This window comes from Leuciscus leuciscus, assembly GCF_965113295.1.
Source record: "Leuciscus leuciscus genome assembly, chromosome: 8".
Taxonomy (NCBI): domain Eukaryota; kingdom Metazoa; phylum Chordata; class Actinopteri; order Cypriniformes; family Leuciscidae; genus Leuciscus; species Leuciscus leuciscus.
The window spans coordinates 20369725-20388262 of NC_138732.1; the positions used below are offsets into that span (position 1 = coordinate 20369725).

General features: G+C 37.1%; 1 protein-coding gene across 1 annotated transcript; it reads right to left on the minus strand.

Annotated features, from left to right (window-relative positions):
* Positions 1-360: 360 nt before the first annotated feature.
* Positions 361-18266, minus strand: slc9a6a (solute carrier family 9 member A6a). The gene is made up of 16 exons (XM_082177951.1): positions 17848-18266; positions 16831-17030; positions 15473-15550; positions 15276-15352; positions 15075-15187; positions 14407-14512; positions 12878-13019; positions 12574-12679; positions 12378-12466; positions 11064-11177; positions 10570-10681; positions 9872-10025; positions 9720-9750; positions 9546-9628; positions 7005-7110; positions 361-3382 (listed from the first exon to the last, which is right to left on the minus strand). The coding sequence occupies exons 1-16, from the start codon at positions 18122-18124 to the stop codon at positions 3089-3091; spliced, it is 2082 nt and encodes a 693-aa protein (XP_082034077.1). The 5' UTR covers positions 18125-18266; the 3' UTR covers positions 361-3088.
* Between the last annotated feature and the right edge of the window lie 272 nt (positions 18267-18538).

Genomic DNA, 18538 nt, shown 5'->3' on the forward strand with positions numbered 1-18538 from the left:
TTAAAAATAATATTTTAAAATGTAAAATATTTCATAATATTACTGTTACTGTTTTTTAATCAAGTAAAACCTGTTTAGGAAAGTATTGTGATGGTGCTTGTTGCTATTTAGTGTTTTAGACGAAAATAAATCAAAAGGGCCTTTTAACTATCTAGAGGCCTTTAGCCTCGTTGTATCAGACATATTTCATTTACACAGCTTCCAAACAGCTGCTTTAGGAATGATGTCAGCACCTTAGAAGAGTTTCAGCAGTGTTTCAGTTTTGAAACGATTCAAAAGTATATATTGTGAATGTCTGAGTTGGTCCGACGTCTAGGAATATAGTGATTGTAAATAAACACAGACATACATTACACATGATCATTTCATTGAAAGCACAGGCTTCTGTTTATTGACCATTGCACGCACATGAACAGATGAGAATATTTACAAAGATGTAAACAGTCAGTACCTGCAACACATTAGAGCAGATCTGCACATAGTGTGACAAACACACAGCTACGTACCAGTACAAACAGCACATTTACCACCATTAAAGCCCACTCAAACTGGCTTCTGCTACTTTGGACTAGCTGGGATGCACAGTTCTGTCCACTCTTACGCTGAAATTCATAGATTCACATACTCATAAGGTCATTTGCTGTCTGAAAGGAACAAGCTTCATTCTCCAGAACTACAAATATAAACATTTAAGAAATCTTGCTGCTGCTGCTGCTTACAGATACTGAACACTTTCTCTTGACACCATTTTTTCCCCAAAAGAAGAATTTACCAGGATGTCTGAATTTCTCATTCAAAGGACAAAAAGCAGTGACATGATCTGTATTGGAGTTCATTTTCTCATTTTATGAAGCTCTGACAAACAAATATGTATCAGTAGGCATTTCTCAGTTATCTCTTAATGCAAATTAAAAATGAAAAGTGCAAATCTGCTAATAATGCTCTATTCAAACACACTGTTCCTGTGTATTATAATACTGTGGCCTCTCATCACATGATCCTGCACAGCAGGAGATATCAGTGTAGTGCCACTATGATGACCAGCCGTCATCCTCTCGTTCCAGAGCGTGTTCAACTTTCCAGCACACAGACATTGTTGGCAGGGTGGTGTGTTATCAACACTTCCTGCTCCACAGTTAATGATGCCACCCTGGCCCTCATCCAAACAACGGCGGTTTCTACACAGTCCACTAACTGCCGGAAAGCAAAAGAGAAACTACAAACACACAAACTGAATTTAACAAAAGATCTGTTCCTTCATTTTCTGATCGTGTTGGGTCATGCCTTCTTGCATCATCTTTAAGTCAATTATAACTCTAAATCATTAGCAGCATCCCAGTTTACATCCTTCTAGAGCACACAATGTATATACTTCACTGATGATGGGAAAGACATCATGAAGTATGTAGTAAAACAGTACAACAGTTTTTGGACATCATGATTTTTTTGTGTTGATACCATAGACCCCCTGTTGAAGTACCCTTTGCTTTTTATCAGTTCTTATCGGCCATATTAAAAAAGAAAAAAGAAGCTCATATCTTTCAGATTCTGCAAGCACGTAAAGTTTTTTGCACTAATTCTAATCCTCAGTCACTCACCTCACACACTATTTGGGATGTAAAATATGAAAATTGGTAAATGTAAAGATCCTACAATAATTGATTTCACTGCGTTCATAACTGCATACAATTCTAACCATGTTTTCAGACGCCCGTCAATTGGTCACGTGGTCAAGCCTGAAACTATTAGACAGAACATGATGCCTCGTACAACGTTTTTATTTTTATTTTTATAGGTGTGAACGTTAAAACTTATTTTATTCATTCAGCCCTTTTAAAACGATTCTAAAATTTGAAGATTTTGTCCTACACTGATCAAGACGGATAAAGAATTTTCAATTTGTAAGAAAACATGAACACACAAAAAGGACTTTGGGAAGATAACGTGGAGCGTTATGCTTCTCCACATAACATGTCATGCAAAAATTAGGAATAAAAAGAAAAAAAAAGGCTAAAGTCCCACTGACATTTTTTTAAAAATCTGATCACCCAATTCTGCCAACTACAAAAAATAAGGGCAATTTTTTTTTTTTTTACTTATAATATGGTTTTGTAATACCAATGCATAACCTCAAATCCATGTCAAAAACATTCTTAGTTAAACATGACATTTGCTCACTTGTTTTTGACAACATGGAAAAAAAGAAGAAAAAATGTCTTAAAGCTATATGCAATTAGTTGTCTTAGAAAAAATGTTACAACAACAACAACAAAAAAGAAAAGAAAAGAAATTGCACTATATGAATGGTCCTCTATCTTCTGACTGGGCAGAACAATAACATGAACAACAAGGTGTAAAAACCTCCATAGATTCACAGTCAAAGGTCACAATATAAGATCCAAGCATGTCTCTACAGCCAATCACAAGTTACTCTGAGTTCTGAGTGAATGGCGTCCGCCTGCACAGCTCATAGAACAAAACGGTATGATAACACAAGGCCTCCCTCTAGTGGACGGCAAAGAGTGTCATTTTGCTCAAAGGGGGAAAACTACATTCGACAGGCACTTGATTGAAACTGCAGAGCAAACGCAGAGCCACCGGTCAGCACGCCTCTGTTAGACTGTCACAACAAGAGAAGGCAGTAAAAAGCTTCAGACCCACAGACTCTTTTCACATCTCCTAAACAAGCGCTCGCACGACAAGAGAGGACACAAATAAACATGCAGGCCAGGTCACGGCAACTTTACTCCTTGCTATACAGACAATAAAAGTATGCTTAGTATGCTTATTCTGTTGTCATGATAAACTTGGAGAAACCAGAGCATGCTTCCGATCCGTGATGTCGGGTGCTAAGCGGTCTCGTTAGCGGCAGAGTCGCCGGAAACAGAAAAAAAAAAGCCCATAATGCTTTGCAGAAGAGAAGTGAATAAATAGTTTACATTTCTGTAATGATGTAAAAGAAAGAGTGATGAATGAGGTAGAGACATCAAACCAGCCACTTCAGAGACAGGAGAGGTGCTGAGAGAGATCGCTCCGGATGAGAGATGATAGAGAGAAGAGAGACTCGTTCGGTCACCGCTTGCCCCGTTCAACTCATCGTTTCATACTTGTGCCGGTGGCGGTGGGAGTCAAGAGGCAGCGGGGGCTCCGAATCATCCATGGGCAGGACCAATCGGGTGCCTCGGATCACCAGCTCATGGTCGCCGAACGCCAGCTCTCGATCCAGAGCCTCGTCAGAGTTCACGGCCACTCCTCCGACGGCCGTACCGCTCGTGTGAGCGCCTGTAGCATCTGTGCTCACGGTGATGTCACCGTACGTCAGCGTGATGTCACCGTCATTCAGGATCAGGTCGGAGTCGTCGTCTTTCAGCTGCTCCTCATTCTTAAAGAAAACACAATGGTGATTTCATTACTTGAGTTTTAGCAGTTTCTGAGAAGTCATTCAGCAAAGAGACTTTCAACACAATTACAAATTTTGGGGTACAAAAGTTTGGGGTCAGAAGTGTTTTTTTTTTGTTTGTTTTTTAGAGGATACATTGAATGGATCAAAAGTTACAGTAAAAACATTTATAAACCAAATATATATATATATATATATATATATATATATATATATAAAATAAATGCTGTTTGAACTTTCTATTCATCAAAGAATCCTGAATTTTTTCAAATCAATTTCTACAAAAAAATATTAAGCAGCACAACTGTTTGATGTTAATCAAACATTGATAATGATTAGAAATGTTTCTTGAGCAGGAAATCAGCATATTAGAATGATTTCTGAAGGAGAATTCAGGTTTAAATAAAGCAATATAAAATCAGCTTTAAATAAAGAAATAAATTAAAATACATGAAAGTAGAAAACGTTTTTTTTTTTATTATAATAATATTTCACAATTCTGTTATTCTGTTTTTTATCAAATAAATGCAGCCTTTGTAAGCATAAGAGACTTCTTTAAAATAGAAAACCTCACTGACCTATAAACATTTGAACTGTGCGGTACATTAAGGTTATTTAATAATCATATACCTTTTTTATTACCTTATAATCTTTTAAATGTAATATAATATCTCAGATAAAAACTATGATTAAAAATGTCTTCATAACTTTCATGTCAGCCAAATAAAACAATTTGAACTAGAAATTAAAACCATCGCGGTCCAATAAAATATAGTTCATAAAGAGTGGACAGTGAATGAGGATCAGTCGCCAGTTACAACTATACAGCAGCTCAGGAAAGTAAAGTTAATTGGTGAGGTCGAATAGTAGACTTATTTTTTATTTAGCTAATATTTTGCATGAAAGTAAAACAAAGGGGATGAATTTGAATGATGAATTCAAAGAGGCTTGTAACTTTCTGTGCTTTAGTGCATCAATTAGCATTATGTTTTTAAACGACAAACAACATTTAAAAATGTAACAATAATAATAATAATAATAATAATAATGATAATTATCCTAATTAACAGCACAACAGCAAATCTCTGTTGATTTTATAAATCCAAATTCATGGTCTGTTCACACCTCACTGGATAATCAGCTCTAGGAGGGGGTAATTTGTGTCAGCTGTTGCAGCCTATTAAATGGCACGTATAGCCTTATTCGGACGGTAATTGTTTCTCATGTGTACGTCTCTAAAAAATAAATTTGCATGGCACCTCAGTGATAAAAGTCATGCATTCAGATGGCGATTTATTGGCGGTGGAGGAAAGAGTTTTGCAATCCCACGAACCCGCTGCTCAGAAAAAGTTGCATCAAATCAACTACATTCTTATTTAAATTTACATTCTATATATGAGAAGTTTCAATCCGGTTTTCGAGCACTCCACAGTACTGAATCAGCACTACTGAAGGTTTTTAATGACATCTATCTGTCAACAGATGCTGGAGATTCTATCATTTTAATGCTCTTAGATCTTAGCTCTGATTTTGATGATACCATGGACCATGATATTCTTTTGTCTAGACTCGAATATGATGTGGGGCTGAAAGGAACAGTATTAAATTGGTTTAGTTCATATTTGACAGATCGAAGATTTTTTTTTTGGCTCCTCTATGTCCTTCGATGGGGGGTCCCTCAGGGCTCAATCCTGGCCCCTATGCTCTTTTCCCTCTATATGCTCCCTTTGGGATCCATATTTAAAAAATATGATGTGTCGTTTCACTGCTATGCAGATGACATTCAGATTTATGTTCCTATTAAACAGGCGGGAAAAAATTCACTCGAGCACCTTTTGGCGTGCCTAGACGAAATAAAGAAGTGGATGTCTGCAAACTTCCTAAAATTAAATGAAAATAAAACGGAACTTATACTCTTTGGTCCTTCTAAAAGTAGTTTAAACCACCTCCCTGAAGCATATACACTTTCTTTGCCAGTAAATACCTGTGTGAAAAATCTTGGTGTTTCATTAGATAGTTTCTTGAAACTGGATAAGCATGTAAATTCTGTTGTCAGATCTTGTTTTTTCCATCTACGTATGCTGACTAAAGTTAAGCCTTTTTTATGTCCCCAAGCTTTTGAATGGGTGATACATGCTTTCCTGTCATCTCGACTGGACTATTGTAATTCTTTATACTATGGAATAAATTCAACTACTCTAACACGTCTTCAAATAGTCCAAAATGCAGCAGCGAGACTTTTAAAAGGCATTCGCAAACGTGAACATATTACCCCGATTTTAGCATCCCTTCACTTATTTTATTTGTCTATAAGTGCCTTAATAACCTAGCTCCCCTCTATCTATCTGAGCTCTTAGAGGAATACAAACCTTCCAGAGATCTTAGGTCAGGTACACAGAAACTTTTATCTATACCACGGTACAGGTTAAAACACAGAGGTCATCGTGCCTTTGCCATTGCTGGCCTGACATTATGGAATAGCTTGCCTAATCATGTTCGTTTTGCATCTGACTTGTCAGTTTTCAAGTCACGCTTGAAAACACAATTTTATTCAATTGCTTTTAATAACTTGTGTGATTTTTATATCGCTTTGTAAAGCACATTGGTCAGCTTGTCTGTATAAATGGTGCTATATAAATACATTTTGACTTGACATGGTCAATCGCATGATTGTCTGCTGTAAATAAATGTCATATACTTGGAATAATACAAATAAATTCATATTTAATTTAATAATAGGAAAATAATGTTCTATTTATTATTTAATTATCATTTTTAAAAATAAGAAGCTAGACGAACGAACGCTATATTTGAAATGGTTCTTATATTCTTGCATTTTACCTCAAAAGGATGTCATGTTAAAAAAATATGTAAATTAGCGGAAACAAGTTAATACAGAGACTTATTTACATGATGTAAAAATAAAGCTGCATGGCTTGTATTTTTAATGTTGTGTGTATAGCCTACATATTTTAAAATTGTTTATATTGCTGCCACAATAATGGCCCATTTCAAATGTTTACGTGCTTTTTTCTCTTTCTCCTTTTTGTTCGCTGAGGTGGAGCGGTGATGAAATATTGTTCTTGTAAATACTTTCCAGCATTTCAGTTATAAAAAAAGTACGCCTTTAAAATGCTTCCAAATTACAGTGTAGCGCAACAGTTATCGTACATAGGCTACGGTGCTCGGTAGTGATCAAAAAGGATCTAAACAGTGAATTCTGAAGTGATCTCTTCTTGTAAACTCAGAGATGTGGATTCGGACGGCAATTAAATCACCGCACGACCTTGGTGTTCGTCAAAAAACAGTAGGTAATTTGGTCTGGGATTTTTATGCAGGTGGTGGGAGATTAACACTGACATTCTGGATTCAGACGGCAATAAAGTAACCCCTGTAAATGTTGAAAATACCTTACGACCCCATGAGAAACAATTACAGTCCGAATAGGGCTTAAGAGTGATTTTGAGGGGTCCGTCGCCATCTGGTAGTACATAAACGACTAGTTTCTGCCAAATCAAGACCTTCTTTCTAGCTAAAAGAAGAGGAAGATCCAGACAGAACTACATATAATTATTAGTCCACAGCATGCGGGTAAAGTACAAACCTCATACGCCTGTTGGCTGGTGAGGCAGCGTGCCAGAGGACCACAGCACGCAGGAAGTGTGGCAGTGAGCGGTGGTCCGCTGTGGGTCAGAATGGGCTTCAGATAACTGCAAGTCAACAGGTTAAGGAAGGCTTTTCGGAACAAAAACACAAACAATCACATATCAGACACTTTTATCCAAAGCAACTCTGTCCAGTAAACAGGACCATGATTGAGCTTCCCAGTTGACCATTAGCAGTGTCAGGCTGTGTTCAGATTAGCAAAATAAAATGCCATTTGTACTATATCTGAAGTTTACATTCATGCATAGAATACCAGATGACATTACATGACGGATGACGAAACTACAAAAACGTTGATCAACTTTTCAAACACAGTGAACGAGAACATGGGACGTATTCTAGCAATGTTTCTAAGATAAAAAAAAAGATGTTTTAACAGTATGCTGGATCAAATGTTAAATTAGAATCAAACATATTCGCTAATCTTTTTAGTTTTGTTTGAAACTCCAGAATAGAACCATCCAAAAATAAGGTTAAAGACCCAGCTTTACGTAGTTGGTAGGATAAGCCAATGAGCATAACCTCAGTCTTGTCACTGTTAAGACTGAAAATTGAGACAGCCATTTTTTGAATCTCAGAAATACATTGAGAAAGAAAGGCCACAGCCACATTATCATCAGGTTTTGAATGCATGTAAATCTGGGTGTCATCTGCATAAAAATGAAAGTTAAGACATCTTAAGAGATGACCAAAGGGGAAAAATGTAAATGCTAAAGAATAAAGGGCCCAAGACTGATCCCTGAGGAACGCAAGATTGCACCAAACAAATGTCAGACCTACATCCACCCATAGTAATAAATTGCTTACAATCTGAGAGATAGGACTTAAACCAGTTTAGTGCAGTATCAGAAACACCGAAGACAGTCTCTAAACGGGTGCAAAAGAAAGATCTACAGTGTCAAAAGCGACACTGAGATCAAGAAGGGTCAAATTTGGAAGACAGTTAAGAGTCTAAAACAATTAACAAGTCATTAGTGACCTTAACTAATATTGTTTCAGTGCTATGGAGTTTACGGAAGCCGGATTAACGGGACTCAAAGAGATCGTTTATACAGCAAGATGAGTGTGTAATTGAGAAGCAACAATTTGCTCAATTTTTTGCAAGGAAAGGAAGATTAGAAACGGGATGGAAATTGTCAAGGTTATCCAAGTCCATGTTAGTTTTTTTGGTACAGGGGTTACAGCAGCAATTTTTAAACGCAGCTGTGCTGAACTCATCACACAACGTAAGCGTCAGATGTATAACTTTACCGGTTACACATTCATGCATGTGCTCAACGTATGAAAAGCTGAAAGAATGAAAAACTGAAATCCAACCTGACCAAAAATCATCAATATGTGCCAAACCTCATATGGAATGGGTTTAGGATTTTTTTTTTTTTTTGCTGTACAGACTATAAACCAACTAAATGGATTTGAAGATCCAGTGTAGAATTTTGAGAGAGATTATATCTTTTATGTTCTTTTTGCAGGTTACTAATAGGGCTGTCAACGAATATTCTAAATTCGAATATATATTCGAATAGTTTTAAAAAACAGAAATTCGAACGTTAAAATTAATATTCGAATGTGAATTTCGAATATGGAAAAACACGCCCGCGGAAGCAGAGGCGCGGCTGTCTGCTCTGCGAGTGGGCGCGCGCGCTGCCTGAGGGACAGGTCACACGAGTCGCACTGTCTAGCACAGCGTCACTGCTGAAAGTTGACAGTGCACTAAAAGACAATGGAATAAATTGCAGTCAGTTTTTCCTTTTTTTAATACAAGCACCAATAATGTAAGTAGCCTTTTTCTTTTTTAATAGCGCTTTATTTTTTATGAACCTCAGGCTCAGGCTCAGGGTAAAAGTTCTTTGTTGTCACATTTCTCGGAATTGTGTGCCTCATTTTATTTAACGTTAAACAGAAATGTTCCATGTTTACCACAGCACAGCTCGCTCGGATCGTTCAATGTCGGTTCTATACTGTAAAACTTTTAATGTTAATAAATTTGTTTCAATCACTGAATGAAGCCTGCTATATTTGGGACAAGAGTCGCGACCTTAAATTGCTTGCACAAAACTCTTGATCAGCACTCAACATGTGCTTATTGTTGTTAATTTAAACCGTTATGCGCAGAGAGAGCGTGAGCGCGAGGGCGCGCGAGAGAGAGAGAAAGAGTGCCTGCGAGTGAGCGAGACTGAGGTCTGGGGTCTTGGCCATTAGTTTATTTACTTGGTTTTGTGTTGGTAATACATTGTCAAATATGTTTAAACTTAAATTAACTACCTATACAAATGTATGTATGTCTCTTTGTATTAATTTGTCCTGTTATTGACGTAATGCGAATACGTCAATAACTGGTTGCGCATTGACCAAATGCGCAACCAGATGTTCGAATAGTTCGAATATTCGTGTGTTTTTTAGAGGGAATATTCGAACGTCATTTTTGAGCAATTTTGACAGCCCTAGTTACTAATAAGAGCTACACAGCAAAGGATACTTGTGATCAAAGTTATACCAGATCCTGAAGGGCCAGGCGCTCTCATGTTTAGTGCTCCTCCTTTCCACTCCATCAGGGCCGATCTGCAGATGGACACAGAGGAAACCCATCATTAAACAGCTCTTCTCTGATATAAAACCCTACGTCTGACTACAGCAGACCAAAAACACTTACAAAGTTCTCCTGATCTGCGTCCACTCCAACACTGTCAAACACAAAACAGTATTACAGCAAGAAGTAATAAAACACTTACAGTTACCCATGCTCATAGTCTACTTGTCTGACAGGAAAAGATCATTCAGACTAAAGAAGAGGTTAGAACTGACCGGATATTCTGGCAGGACAGCATCTGAGTTGTGCCTCCACCGCAGATCCAAACGGTGAAGAAAACCACCAGCAGCGTGGTGGAGAACATCATCTGCCGTGCATATGTGGCCGTATCCCTGATTGACAGGGCAAAAGTCATGGCGCCACGAAGACCTGGTGAGCAGTGGGGCAAGAAAATACCAAGAATTGGTTCACACTGGCCATAAATCTGATTTGTTTTTCAAATCAGATTCAGAGAGCCTTTGAGAGTCAGTGAGAGTCTTTGCTCATGTCCAGATTGAAATATTGCTGCTGTGCTGAATTCATCACACAACGCAAGCGTCAGATGCATTACTTTACCATTTACACATTCATGCATGTGCTGTATATGGAAATTGTTCACTTGTTCGCTCAGTACACAGTAAATGCCACAAGTGAGAGTAAATGGGAAAAGAATGAAAAACTGAAATTCAATCTGTCCATTATGACTGAAATAATTTCCAAAAATCGTCAATACATTTCAAACCTCATATGGAATTGGTTTGGATTTTTTTTTTTTTTTTTTGCTGTTCAGACTATAAACCAACAAAATGGATTTAAAAAAATTATTTTGAAAGACTAAACTATTTAACCTCAATAAGACTTTTGGTTTTGGCATGTTCTTCGTAGTTTAAATCTTGGCTAACCATAGGAATCCGTTGCAGTTCTACGCACAAACCTGCAAACATCATCATGTGCTGGAAGTTGGGGGTGATCTTGTTTTTGCGGCCCAAGTTCAGCAAGAAGGAGAGTGGGTAGATGTTTGCCGCTCTGCCCAGAAACACGGCCAGCTGAGTGGAGTGGTGTCAAGGAGTGGCTGTAAAAAATGGAGCTAATGCTGAACTGACAGCATCTACACCCTATCAAAATCATGACATGTTGCCCTTCCTGAGTCTTTCTGAGGGCTTTGTTAATGAAAAAGTGGTTCTGGGCCATTGATTTCTGGGAAACACAATGAGCTGTAACACTCTGGACATATAACTCAACAGCCAGCCACTTCCTTGATAACATTAAGCAAAGTACCGCCGTCTAACATGAGCAAACACTAGCCTTTTTAATAATAGTGATCCATCAGATTTTCCACATGTTTTGCATTTGCTGAGAGCATTTAACTATTATATCACTTTGTCTGCTCATTTAGTCCTTAGGCACAAAGCTGAAGTCTTAGGATACGAATGCACCCACTATGAAGATTGGATTGAAAATGTGGTTCTGGAAGGTAAACAATGTCAAGCCCATGTAGGAAAATATGAAGTTCTCAGCCAGGAAATTCAGTAGCTCGAATAACTGAAAGAGAGCACAGTGACATGAAATCATAGTGAGATGTTTATATTATATATATTTCATATTTCATATATTAACCTCTGACAAGTTCAACAGACCTGCCTTAGAAAATGTTGAAGTAAAAGCATTACAGGGTAAAAAGAAAAGATTTGTGGCTACAGTTCAGCTACACTGTAAAAACAGCTACATAGTTTTATGTATTTGTTCATTTATTCATTTTCTGCAACTTTGTACTAATGTTTATATTGTAATAACGTTGAGCCCTGTTGTATTATAGTATGTATTATAAGTCTGAATCTCATTATTATCTTATCTATTAATACCATTATTTTGCTTCTGAAAAATCAATGCAGGACAAGCATCTATTTCATGATGGCACTGTACTTTTTAGCTGCTATAATGAAGATGTACAATGTACAACAATAATAACTTGCTGATAAATATTAGCTACTGTATGGTTTAATGTACAATGTCATAATCATGTCACATGATGTAACTGAGTAACCAGTGTCCCAATGTTCACTGGATCAAGGCCCTTGCTAGTGCCTAAATTTGTTTTCAAGGTATAAACTACCTTAAAAAAGTTGGGGGTCAGTCAGATTATTAATTTATACTTTTCAGCAAGTTATTATTAATACTTTTCAGCAAGGACACATTTCAACAAGGACACATTAAATTGACCAAAAATAACAGTAAAGACATTTATAATGTTATTTATAATGTAAAGATTTGTATTTCAAATAAACATAGATCTTCTATTCATCAAATGACCCTGAAAAGATCAATTTAAAAAGAAATGTACAAAAAATATTAAGCAGCGCATTTGTTTTCAATATTGATAATAATAATAATAATAATAATGTTAAACGGTTCTTTAGCATCAAATCAGCATATATATCAGCAGGATCATGTGCCACTGAAGACTGGAGTAATGATGCAGACAATTCAGCTTTGCCATCGCACTAATAAATTACATTTTAAAATAGATTATAATAGAAAACAATTATTTTAAATTGTAATAATATTTCACAATATTACTGTTTTACTGTATTTTGATCAAATGAATGCAGCCTTGGTGGGGATGAGACTTCTTTCTAAAACATTTTTTTTTAAAACATTTGAATGTACTTTTGAGTGTACATCATGCAAACTAGGGAGTGGACTGAGAGAGAGCCTAAAATAAAAGTAACTTTTTAATCTTACTTGTTTCGTCCTGTCCTGAGATTCAGGAGACAGGTTGTTAAAGGTGTAATGGGCCTGTGTCATTCCACAGAACAGAACCGCCACCACACCTGAGGATGAACACAACAGGATGAGCAGGAACAAGCATTCAAATATAGAAGTATGCAATATGTTTCTAGGTAGTTTCTAGAAGATTCTATGGGGATTTCAAGCTCACCTGTAAATCCACAAGCCTCAGCCAGTAGGAATGTGCTCCAGGACATGAGGAAGAACAGTGCCGTCTCCAGCAATGGTAAGTCTCTAAGCTTAGTGAACTTAGTAACGTGGAAGGGAGTCAAGGAGTAACTTCAGGATGAAAAAAACACTAAATACATTATTTTACATTAATAGTGACAATCATGTGGAGAGAAGAAGAATTAGATCAATACAGATGAGATTTGAACCCATTTCTTCTTCATAAGCACCATGGTTCATACCAACACGAAAAAAGTGACGTACAATATTGAACCAGTAAAGGATATCAATGCAGTTACGACTCCAGTTGCCATTCCAAGAGCAAAAGAACCACTGAAGACCCCCAGGAAGATGCCAAAGGACTTGAGCATGGCCATGGCTTCAAACGTGTGACTGTTGTTTCCCTCAGGCTGATATGCTACAATAGACCTGGAAAAATGACACAGACCCATTCAAGTAATTCCAATGTCAAACCTGCAAAAATCTAAAAGGATAAAGATCCATTCGCTATTGGAAAATCATAACAAATATTAGCGTTATGAGCAGGGCTGGAAAAGTGTCCTAAAGTTTTGGCAAAATCTGAACTTATTAGTATCAGATAAGTGTGCTCATCAGAGATATTCAATTTATATTCTATTTCCCATTCTCTGGACAGTTTTCTTCAAGAGGTCATTTTATACATTTTCAATAATCTATTTTGTTCCCTGAGGACCATAATGTCAATAATGTTTCTGTGTAATTTAGTTTTTTCAATGCATCTCTGTTCCTTAGAATGAGAAATGTGAAATGAGCACTTTTGTTTACTAGTCTTCTGTTGTGCTTAATGTAGTTTTTAACTCAATCACAACCTAAATCATAAAACAATCGCTGCTAAAACACTCCACATAAAAGGTTAAGACCAGACTGAAATGACTGGGAACCTTACTGAGAATAAAGTTAATATATGCATAGCAGCAGGTGATACACACCATCTGGAAGAGTGCTGGTTTTGGTGAACTTTTCCATATTTTTAGCTGTGGAAGAGGGGTTTTGGGGCTTCATTTAAATTACACTCTTTTCTTTGGATTAGGGTAGAAGTTAGAATAGCAGTTACTTTAAGCTATATTAATTCATTGGAGCAAGGAAGTTTTGAATCGAATTGAATAGCTTTTTAGAGAGATGTACTTACATGCTAGATTTTTAGTACAGAGGATAGGTAGGAACAAAAGTAAACTCTCTAGAGCAACACAGGATCACTTCAAACTAAGAAGCAAAGGACTATCATCAAATCAGCAAATACCCACAGCTCTGCCTCATCATCTACACACCATCTATAACCGATGGACTTCATGAGTCCTCTACAGGCGGTTAAAATAGAAGTAAAGAGGAATTCTACTTCCTTGAGGGATGAGTTCACTACAGGTGCTGGTGTGAAGCATGTCTGTGGGTCATTCACTCTGCATGTTCTGGTAAAGACCAGCCAATGCACACACTAAAAATCCACTCGGAAGGCTCAAAGCTCTAAATGTGTGGCACACCCATTGAGGGGCGTTCTCAGTGTCTGGTTCCCGCCCTCTGCATAAGCCACACCTCCAGGGCTGTGACGCCCCGCCCCACTTTGCCTCCCGTAATAAAGCAGCATACTGGAGCAGATGATAGGTCCAGCAGAGGAAAAATCGGGTGTTAAATGAAAAGTGTTAATTATTCATTCTGCACTGAGTTTATAAAAACCCAAAACAGTTATATCTCAAAATCGTTAATAATATTAATGAATGAACCAACAAAAGCAGTTTGTTTACACATAGCAGTGTGTGATCATCGGCAGCGGAGGACTTACGAGGACAGTACGACAGCGACGGCATCGTTCAGGACACTTTCTCCAAACAGCAGAGCGTACAGGTCAGAATCCACGTGCAGCTCATTGAAGATGGCCAGAACCGTCACTACAAAACAAAGCATAAATCAATGCCTTCGCTAAGCCCTGCGTTAACAACATTACTGACCAACCCTGCTTTAGCAACTGTTGCCATCATCAGACATGCTTTTTTCTCTATTTTAATGCAATTTCTAATGGAAGTCCAGAGTCTATTGATAGTAAATTGTTATTATAAAATGTTGTTTTTTAAAGTAAGAGTAACATCCATTCAATTAAGGAGCACATTTTACTGAAGATTGCACTTTTAATAGCATTCTCACATTCATTTCTATGGGATGTTCTGTGCAGCTTGTCTTAGTGAGCAACAGTAACCAAGGGGGGACGAGCTTTGAAAAGGGTACATTTTAAAGATAGATTAAATTGCTCTTATATGTAACTTGATTATAATCATTTCATAACAAGAAATAGCATAGTGCAGGTCAATTCTGCTACAGCAAGGCTTAGTTTCTAGGAGTTACATGACACATCCCTCTTGCAAAAATGTTTTAGATAAAGGGATTTGATGAATACACACCAAAACACTCATGACTGCATTTAGGCACTGTTACAGAGAGTTTTGACTGTAATACCTGGGTCAGTGGCTGAGACAATGGCACCAAAGAAAAGGCAATCAGTGAAGAAGAAGTCACCACCCAGCTGGCCAATTTGCTTCATCAGCGTCACACAGCCATACATTAACAACCTGAAATACAAACCGCACACCTCTGAGAGCTGGTTCTCACCCTCATCATTAAAGCAACCACTCAAAAAAGTACTGAAAAAAGACTGACCCAATGATGAAACAAGACACCACGGTTCCCACAAATGCATAGACAAGAATGGAGCCCAAGTTCCTGAAGAAATGTCTCTGAGAAACAGAGAGAACAAATTAATTGAATAATGGTCTTTGATTTGTCTATGTTGAACACTACATGATCTTGTGCACACAAAATCTGTCTGTATTTATCAATAAAAAAACAGCCCTTACTCGTTTTAAACTGTATCCAGCATGAAAAATGATGGGGGGCAAGAGAATATTAAAGAAGACCTCTGGGTCAAAGGTCACCTGAAATAGAATTAGAAAGATTTCATTCATTTCATTTCATTCATTGATGATAAAATAAGAAAAATATATATATATGTTTTAATATTTTTGAAATAATTATCTTATGCTCACCAAGGCTGCCTTTATTTGATCAAAATACAGTAATATTGTGAAATATTATTTAAAATGTATTTTTTGTAAAGGTAATTTATTCTTGTGATGCAAAGCTGAATTTTCAGCATCATCACACCAGTCTTCAGGGTCACATGATCCTTCAGAAATCCTTCTAATATGATGATTTGATGCACAAGAAACATTTATTATTAATATCAATGTTGAAAACAGTTGTGCTGCTTAATATTTTTGTGGAAACCATTATACATTAATTCTAGGATGACTAGAAAGTTCAAAGGAACATCATTTATTTGAAATAGAAATCTTTTGTAACATTATAAATGTATTTACTACTACTTTTGATAATTGTATTATGCCCTCACTGAATTAAACTATGTATATACTTTAGTGTATATACTTCAAGCATCTTTTCTAAATGTTATATTTTAAAAAAGTTTTAAAAAAAAGTAAAAGAAAAAAAAAGTTAAAAGATTAATGTAGCACTTTATTTTACAGTCCTGTTCTTCGTGTACACATATGCACTTATTATAGTAATTGAAATAACTGGGTAATAACTAGGTACTAACCCTGAACCTGCCCCTAAACCTAACATGTAGTTACCTCATATTTCCCAGTACTTTCCCAGTACACGTAAAAGCACGTACTATAAAATAAAGTGCAACCAAAAACTGAGCTATTTCCTCTTATTAGTGGTTTGACTGGAGCCAAGTGTTCAAAAAATTGAATATAGTGGGACTTTCTATGCAAAACATCAAATGTAATTCTCATACATTTCAACAACTAAATTATGCAACTCTTAAACCTCATGTTTTAACCGATATAGAAGCAGTTTCATGCAGCTGTCACCTGAGGGACATGTTCTAACAGAGAAATATAGTTTTGAGACTGAACCAACCACAGATTACTTCTGTCAGGCACTGAATTAGTATGTGTGAGAAAATTTAATTATTGGTACAAAGTTAAATCAGGAATTTGCCTGAAGCATCTGGAATAACATAAATGAGTTCAGCAAAACAGACTGGATATCCATCTAAAAATACATACGCAAGTATGAGTCATATTCAAATAAATTCCCCCATAGCATTTGTGGTTGAAGTCAAGTGATCTATTAAAATTCATCTGAATATGTGTCAAACGGCTCGTCTATGATTGATGTGATATTTTACCTTGCGGAGCATCTCGTTGTCCTGAATGTCATTGACTTTATTGGCACCGATCTCTCCTTTCAGCGTGTACTCGTAGAACTTACCACTGACATTCATCAGCAGTGTAGCTGGACTGGCATTGACATTACAGCTCAATGTAACATTGTTCATGTTGCTGGGCACATGAATAGCATAACGCAGTACGACACCCACAAGCAACCCTGAAGAGAGACAGAAACATTGCATTTTATTAAAATCATTCTGTTTTTATGTATTCATTTCTAATTCTAAGGCAAAAATTAGGCCGTAAGCGGCCAACCAAGCCTTTCCCCAGCATCACAGGGGCTGAACTGTATGGAAGTGTATCTTCCACCGAATAAAAAATAAAAAAGGTAATTGCGACTTTTTATTCTAGCAAGTCAGAATTGCGAGATGTATTCTGTGGCGGAAACAAGATTCCATAGAATTGACACCCATAATGTCCAAAAATACTGTCTGTGGCCTGTAGGCAACTCACAAGATTTTTTAAAGAACATCTGTTTTGTGTACCAGGGCTATTGTCGTTAACTTAATACTAAAAGTAAAACTATTAAAAACACTGTTTAACTAAAATAAAAATCAAATCAAATAAATATACATAATAAAATAATATTATTCAACATAAAAAACCTTTAAATGAAAATGAGAAACATTGCCTTTGCAGCAAACTGATATAAGTTGAAGTTGAAGCACTAAATTTACACACTGGAAATTAGAAAAAAAATAAAACTTCACAAAAAAATCTAACTTTAAATTGGCTGCATTGGTTTTTAAAGCAGCCAGCATATGAAGGGAACGCAGGGAGGCAGATTAACTCCTGCTGGACAGCTACACCTTACAGGCCCTGTGCTACAACTCCCACACTGCCCTTTGAACAGTCATATTCATACATGGCGTACTTAAATGAAAAGATCCCACTTTATCGCGGGAAGCATGCCGCTGACTTCCCAGTTCATATGTGCGATCAGTCAAATGATCTGCTATCACGACTGTTCTCACCATATATCATAGCCAGTCCAGTCTCGTGCAGAAACCTGAACCGGCGGTGTTTGAACAACCATATGGTCAAGATTGTCAGGGTAAGGAGCAGGATAAAGATCAGCAGGTCGGCACTGTCTTGTCTGTGGCTTTCTTCAGCTTTCTTCTCTGTCACGATGTTCTCCATCGCACTGTCTTCAGCTCTGCTCAGGCACAAGCAGAGGGAGCTCGCCAAAACAAACAGAGGCAGTGTTCTCCAAACACTCATCGCGGCGTTCATTTCACATGTAGAGCCCATGTTGGCATTTCTTTTAGGTGCAAAATATATAGGAAGATGAATGCACTATGCTCAGGATCGCTGAACACAGGTATTAGCAGAGACAATCATAGGCTGCTGTAAATTGTTCCTGATTCCCAGCGACGTCCCGCCCCACTGCACGTGACGTCACATGACAACCCAACAATGTGTTCGAGCAGTTCATATTGGGCAAACGCTGCGCATGAGGGTCGTTTCCTTTTATTCTGCATCGTCATTGTCGAACAATCTATATAAATTAGGGCTGTCAAATCGATTAATCGCATCTAACATAAAAGTTTTTGTTTATTATTATAATAGATGCGATTAATCTAACATGTCTGTGTATGCACATATAATAATGATATGTGCATACAGACACACAAATATATAAACAAAAACGTTTATGCTTAGATG

Bases quoted from the DNA above. Each gene is read 5' to 3' on its own strand.
- slc9a6a (XM_082177951.1), bottom strand. From the start codon at position 18,124: ATGGGCTCTACATGTGAAATGAACGCCGCGATGAGTGTTTGGAGAACA. The intron at 15,353-15,472 runs GTAAGGGCTGTT...TCTGTTTCTCAG, and splicing joins CTGGATACAGTTTAAAACGA to AGACATTTCTTCAGGAACTT. The intron at 10,682-11,063 runs GTATCCTAAGAC...CACTCCACTCAG, and splicing joins TCTTCATAGTGGGTGCATTC to CTGGCCGTGTTTCTGGGCAG.